We start from the raw sequence: 7,500 nt of genomic DNA, 5'->3' as shown, positions 1-7,500 counted from the left end.
CGCGGGCTGACCCGAAATCAGCGGGCGCTTGCAATTAACTGCGGTCGACCGCAGGCACGGGTTATGAAATATTATTTTTAATGAAATTCGGGTCGGGTGCGGTCGGTCAGGACCTTTGAAATGATGCCGAATTTTAAAGTAGGCTATAGCCAATAGGCTATAGTTTACTTTAGCAGACAGGGACATTTTTTGCTAAATAGATCAAAGTTTATATGGCTGAATAACTACGATGGTGCCACGCGCTCTGCAGGAGACTTAATGGCTCCTGCGTCGGCCGAATATCTTCTGCGTGCAACTGGTGCAGCAGGTGCAACCATTGAGTGCATTTTGAAGAACACAGAGGGTGCTCTCTAAACAGTGCAGTGATGGATATAGCCTACATATTTTCTTATACAAGTGTAATGGTTTCACACTCATGTGTTGCTTACAGAGTTTGTTTTCATTTCCTGTGTCGTACCTACGAGGCAATCCACTTGACGGCTGGCTCCGTCTGCTCACCAACATACAGATTAATTTCCTCCACAGGTAGGGATTCGAGTGGCTATGCCTACATTGTCGAAATAGAATAGGCTACTATAGCCTATAGCCTACAATGTCCAAATTATTAGCCTATTCCCTTCGAATGCAGTGCTCATTTGAGTAATTTAGCCTACAGTGGAAGAACAATGCCCTCGCCACGTGGTAGTCTGGGTAACAGACAAACATATTATGATCGAAATGCTCATATTAGAAAATAATAATTTGTGAGAAAATGTTATCTAGCCTATTCAACATAGACTAGACTTTTTGTTGGACAGGGCATGTCGCGTTATAGCATCGTGAGTGCAACTGTCAATCAGTTGAGAAGGGCTCTGCAGCCTACGTGATCATGTATGGATCTTTACATTGCAGTCATCTAAGATTACGAAAGTTCACGCTTTGTGTGGGCTAAATGATCATTTGCGCTAGAAAGACAAGCGTTGCCTATACTGGCACCAGGCGGCGCAGGTTGCGTTTGTGGTTTGTGCACACACGTGACGCGATTATCTTTCCCAAACTCCCAAATTAACCGCTTGGTCTCTGGTGAAGGAGGGATAGGAAAAAGCGAAACCAATTTCAGTTCAGGAAAAGGACAGAGCAGAGGAGTAGCCTACCAAACCAAAAGAAGACAAAGTGTTGCAGGCTACATTGCCACTATGGGTGTTTTCATAGCCTGTTCCCTATCAACCATTTAAGCGAACTTATACCTGCAGCTCAGCATTTTCTGTGATGTGAAGTGTATCCAGACCCCTCGGAAATTAACCATGCTGAGACCTTTATTGACGTGATTGCGCTTTGCCAATGATGCTAGGGTGTTCATAAAGACGCACGGCTACTATTTTCAAAGGCGGGTCGGGAAGCGGGCCGGGTGAATATTTTTCATGAATATTTCTTGCGGGCAGGGCAAGCGGGCGGACTAGGGAAAAAAGCGGTCGGGTGTGTCTTGTTTTTTCGTCGACCCGCGCATCACTGATAGTTGCTGTAGGCCTACCTTTTTTTGACCATTTCCTGCACAGTGTACCTTTAAGTGCAGTGATCACAAAAAGTTAAAAAAAGTAAGCAACAGTATAACTACTCAAGGACTGACAACATGACCTTCCCAAAGTTAAGAAACAATGAGGTTTTATAGACAGGCCCATTATGCTTCCCATCAGGGTCGAGAGTGTTCCCATCAAATCCCAAACTGTACAGTATACGATGTATGGCCTGACAGAGGCAGCACTATCAGCATCAGCACTATAGCCGCCGTGTCAGAGCCGCCCGGCGTTAATGTTAAACAGAATGCCAGTCAGATCAGTAGCCGTGGTAACGAGCGCATAAAATCTCCCCCCCCACCTTCTCATTCATCTGCAACCCCTTCATGCAGATATGCTGTTGCTTGGAGACGTGTGTGTGTGTGTGTGTGTGTGTGTGTGTGTGTGTGTGTGTGTGTGTGTGTGTGTGTGTGTGTGTGTGTGTGTGTAAAACGAATGAGCCGGAGACGGAGAGGGTATTTTTGACCTTGAGCGGGGCGTGTTGGCGGTAAAAAGGGAGTCAGATGGCCCCCCTTTCCTTCTTTATAGGCTTCAGCGTTTCAGCAGCGAGTGGAGCGGTGCCATCCTGAGGTTGACGCTCATCGTCCCAATCGGCCTCTTCATCACGCGCAGGGTAATTAAGCTGGCCTCCAAAGGATCCTCATAAATTTGCAGCCTTCTTCTTTTTTTTTTGTTCCGTGTGTCCTTTTTTTTCTATAAAGGAGCGATTGACTGAGGCTTTGTCTCCGTGCTGACTAAAGAGGAAAGACTTCATAATCAGGGGGCTAAGCAGTATATTTAAAAAGGACAAAAAAGGAGAAGGAAAAAAATCTGAGACTACTCAGAGAGTATTATGTGCTTAGTAGTACACTTGTTTCTTCTTCACATGTTGAAGAGTGGAAAATTAGGCTTATCTTGTGTCCTACTGTAGTTCACGGGGGCGAATTGTACCTAATAGGGAGGGATTTGTGTCTGAGGGACGCCATTTTGTCAAATGAGTCACTGTTGACCCGCAGACAATAGTGAGCATCTTAGCAAATTAGGCAGCAGTGATTTCCTCCTCCTCTTCCACAATTCCTGTTCCTCTCACTGTGATCCCCATTTAATTCCAGAGGCATTTGTTAAATGTGTGTGTGTGTGTGTGTGTGTGTGTGTGTGTGTGTGTGTGTGTGTGTGTGTGTGTGTGTGTGTGTGTGTGTGTGTGTGTGTGTGTGTGTGTGTATGTGTGTGCGTGTGCGTGCGTGCATGTGTGCGTGCGTGCGTGCGTCTCTGTGTCTGTAAATGCCTGTGTGTGGTAGAATCCCTTGCAATGACATAAAGCAGGGTGCTTAAATACTTACTTGCATAATGTGTCTTTCTGACAAGCAAGGATTATCCATTTCACTGTCTGACTGTGGTGTGCTGATAATAGTCACTGTATAATTCCACAGGAAATGTGTGGATTTTAAGGCAGCTTATTGACATTACTCGTGTTCGTATGCCAAAGTCACACCAATGCTTTTATCATTCACATAGACCAAGACATGTTGGTGTATGTGGTGTAAGCCCTTCTGAATCAAAGGCATCGCATGGCTAATTGGTTATGTGTAGGTTTGCAAATGCCCTCTATATTTGTTCCCTATACAAGACCACTAAGACACCATCAACAATAGAACAAAATTCGTTTCCTCTTTCTTTGTGTGTGTTTTTTTTTTTTGGTCTTGTCCTATGACCACCATTTTGCTTCACCTCAAATCGGTGCTTTTCCTGGACAGTTTTTTGAGCCGAGCCGCCACCTTTTGCCCCTGTGTGTGCCGGGGTCTATTGACGTTTCCTAAGCCCTGTCCGAGACGGATTAGGTTCCGTCGGACATAGCTCAAGGTCCGGGTGATTGATCGCCTCTCTCGCCACCCCTCCTCCTTTTCCGAATGCAGGCCGTCAATAGTTGTGTGCCCTTTGAAAGACTTTTTTGGGCCCCCTCATAAAACTACATCACACAGATATCGCCCTGGATGTCACGCAGGCCGAATGCTAAACTGAGTGAGTGGGGCCGATTTTGCTTTTTTTTTTTTTTGCCTTTGCTTTCGCTGTCTCATCAGTCATGGTGCGGTTTGGGACAGGCTCCAAAGTCAAAACTTTCATTTCATCTACACACTTCAGACCTGGCCACACTGTAAGGATGGATGGATGGATGGATGGATGGATGGATGGAAGCGTGGGACGAAAGGTAGGAAGGAAAGCATGAAGGAATTAAATTACACTATACAGTACATAGAAATGAAATCAGGCATGACAGAAGGATGAATGGATGAAATAATGGAAAGCAGGAAAAGAAGGAACGAATAAGGAAAGAAGGGCGCTATATATTTAATGTCAAATCCATACAGCCCATCACTAAATTATATGCTTTGAACAAAAAAGACATGCTGAGTGAAATGATGATGAGGTGAGGATGCAGGCACCGAGAGAGGAAACGTGAAAGAATGTGGCTCATTATTACCACAAGGGAAAAGGTCAAATCTGACAGAACCAAAGCTAATATGGTCTTTGATGGCATTTTATCTTCTCTGTGAGCCTTCCTTTTGTGTTCATGTGCAAAAATACCTGGAATGTGTGTGTGTGTGTGTGTGTGTGTGTGTGTGTGTGTGTGTGTGTGTGTGTGTGTGTGTGTGTGTGTGTGTGTGTGTGTGTGTGTGTGTGTGTGTGTGTGTGTGTGTGTTTGTGTGTGTGTGTGTGTGTGCTTATGTGTGCGTGTGTGTGCGTGTGTGCGTCCACGTGTACGTATACGTTTGATTGCATGTCAATGTGTATGTTGTTATGTGTGTCATTGTGTGTGTGTTTGTGTGTGTGTGTGCCTGTTCGTGTGTGTGTGCCCACATTTGTGTGTGTAAATATGATTACCTGTGAATGGGTTATGTGTGTAAGTGTGTGTGTGTGTATGTGTGTGTGTGTGTGTGTGTTACCTAAGAGTATGATGATGCAGAGCAGTATGGCGATGAGAGCCCCGGTGCTCAGTCCCACTGGCAGGAAGAGGGCCTCAGCGTTACAGGTGAGCAGCGAGCCGTCCGAGTCGCACACACACACCCGCACCGACAGCGTCCCCGTGCTGCTCATGGAGCGGTAGCCAGAGCCGCTGTCCGCAATCACCACGGCAACCTCGTAGAACTCCTGCACCCGCCGACGGAAGCCTCCACGCAGCGTCACGATACCCGCAGTGTTGTCTGGTTGAAAGAGAAGACAACGGGAGGGGTAAGAAGATGGGACACAAACACACAGACAGAGACCTTCAAATTGAAACTGAGTCTTTTTCAACCATAAAATAACATAAAAGAAGGAAGAGAGGAAATGTATGAGATGGTAAACAAGGTGTATGCACATACAAACAGACACACAAATATACTGTGCAAAACATGACAGCAAAAAGAGACAAGTTATAGAGACATTTTCTTAGAGGTGCATCGTGTAATATTTTTAGTAGTTTATTTAGAGAATTCATGCTGCCCATTCAGAAATGTTACCTTTTTCATGAATACTTACCACCACCATCAAATTCTAAGTATTCATTATGACTGGGAAAACTGAGCAGCATACGTGCAATACCTCATCTGCCCACCATCTTACACAGTGCACCTTTAAGTAGAACTGGAGCACGTGCAGGTGCCTTGCTCAATGGCACTTCAGCCATGGAAAAAGGTGAAGGGATGAACCCTCTTCCTATTGGTTAGAGTGGGATTTACTTTGGCACCCCCATATACAGTACTACAACTGAACTATAAAACACTGCATTTTTATTATAACAAAAGTGTGTGAAGTCTATGCAGCCCACCATGAGAGACAGCCCTACTTCGAACTCACTGACCAAAGACTAAAATTATCTGGTATTGCCTTAAGTGGTCTTCTGAGGATGAAAGAAAAGCTCCGCATTTCTGTCAAGTATATGAGACCAATCTTTTAGGAGGGTCTGAGTGCTTTTTTTTTCTCTTCCTTTGCCTCCCTGCAAGCAATCAAAAAAAAAAGGCTGCGTTCAGCAATACATCGCCATGCCTGCCTTTCTGCTATCTCCCTCCACTAGGCCCTCTGTTCTGCATTGTGTAGAAGTGATGGGGCTATTTTTGTAATAGCACTGCAATTGGATTTCGCCCAAATGTCTGAGCCAAGGAAGCGAGTCAAGAAAAAAAAGGAAGAAAAAAAAACGCTGCACTAAGTCAAAGCAAACGTAGCAGAGTGAAGATGACTACCATTTACTAGTGGTGTCAACAATGATCGATTCGGCGATCCGAATCGATGCGGGGCATGGACGATCCAGAATCGATCCGGCAAGCTCCAGAATCGATCCAGCAATTTTTTTAAGTTTCAATTACTTCCATGGATATTTCAGGAGCAAATGAATGTTAAATTAAATAAAAGCACTTCAAAACATTGCAAGACTGATACAGACTGATCCAGAAAACAGCCAATAAATTGTTGCTCAGTATCTGACTACTTGTATTGCCTCATCATGACTGATTATTCATTTGCTTTGCTTTCAGTAGAAATGTAATGCATTGCAATGCATTGTAGAATTGAATCGGACCGAATCAAATCGAATCGCTACCTCCCGAATCGTGATCGAATCAGATCGTGAGGGCAGTGCCGATCCACACCACTACCGTCTACCACTGTCTACACTGAGGGACCTCCACTTGCACACTTGTGTTTATTTCACGTATTATCGTTGTACATCTGTTAGTCTGTTATAGTAATAGACCGTAATATAATGTGTCATGCCTTGCTGCTCCATTGTACAGTGACAGATACTACATCTGGCTCCTATTCAACGTATGATACCTTTTTTTCAAGTCAAATGTGTATACCTGAAGGCACACACTAACTGTATTTGAATGTTTCATGCTGCGTGAAGAATACATATGAGTCAGTGGTGTTTCGCTTTGCTTTCTGACGGGCTGTGCGGGTGAAGGCGTAGTGCACACATACTGTATATAAGCACGCACACGCACACACAGGCATACACACACACATACACATCAAACACAAAATGCTGAAGTGACCCCTGTCTGAAGCATACACACACACACGCAGGCACACGCGCACACAGGCAGGCAGGCAGGCAGGCAGGCAGGCAGGCAGGCAGGCAGGCAGGCAGGCAGGCAGGCAGGCAGGCAGGCAGGCAGGCAGGCAGGCACACACACACACGCACACACACCCTTTCGGACAGAACACAAGAGCCCAAGCGCTGGCTTGGCTGGCATCTATGTATTCAGAAGGCGTGGAGCATATAGATTATGGCGTCTCCAGGCTGTCTCTAGGGGTGAGTGGTGAGTGCCCCCACCCCCCCCCCCCCCCCCTCTTGATATCTTGGCCGGGGTGAGAGGGAAGCGCTTTATCCCCGATAATGGCCCTCCTGTGTGCCCTGTCAGCTACATTTATAGGCCTCCTGTAAAGAAGAGTGCTTGACCCCAGGGTCAGGGCAGGATATGGAGAATATGGTGGGTGTGTTGGAGGAAGGGGCAACGTGGGTCTGTCTGATTAAGTGTGTGTGTGTGTGTGTGTGTGTGTGTGTGTGTGTGTGTGTGTGTGTGTGTGTGTGTGTGTGTGTGTGTGTGTGTGTGTGTGTGTGTGTGTGTGTGTGTGTGTGTGTGTGTGTGTGTGTGTGTGTGTGTGTGTGCTTGTGCTTGTGTGTGCGTACGTTAGTGCATGAGAGCGTGAGAGTGTGTTTGTTGTTCTGTCACAAGTCATGTATATAATACATGGACAACAGTACAACGATGAGCATAAACATTGGAAGTCAAACTCATAAATAACTGCACCCCCCACCCAACACCACACACAAAACAACTGCCAAGGCTACGCAGCACAAGACCAGGTGACCTCTCTGAAAAGGCTTTCTCTCTTTTTCTTGTATTGGGTCTCTGGGTGATTTTCAAGAAAAGCCAAACACAGAAGAAGGTTGTGAATGCTTTTCTTTTTGTGTGTTTGCAAGGTGATGAGA

At 45.7% G+C, this 7,500-nt stretch overlaps 1 protein-coding gene across 1 annotated transcript in view; it reads right to left on the bottom strand.

Moving 5' to 3' along the window:
- The window catches only part of LOC134455279 (cadherin-12-like), a 176,415-nt gene that overhangs the window by 13,230 nt on the left and 155,685 nt on the right, over positions 1 to 7,500 (bottom strand). Inside the window, exon 10 of the mRNA XM_063206299.1 lies at positions 4,475 to 4,732. Coding sequence (XP_063062369.1) covers positions 4,475 to 4,732 — 258 coding nt within the window. The remainder of the gene's footprint in view (positions 1 to 4,474; positions 4,733 to 7,500) is intronic.

The sequence above is a fragment of the Engraulis encrasicolus genome, chromosome 9 (genome assembly GCF_034702125.1).
Source record: "Engraulis encrasicolus isolate BLACKSEA-1 chromosome 9, IST_EnEncr_1.0, whole genome shotgun sequence".
Classification (NCBI taxonomy): domain Eukaryota; kingdom Metazoa; phylum Chordata; class Actinopteri; order Clupeiformes; family Engraulidae; genus Engraulis; species Engraulis encrasicolus.
This window is presented reverse-complemented; position numbering and strand designations above follow the sequence as displayed.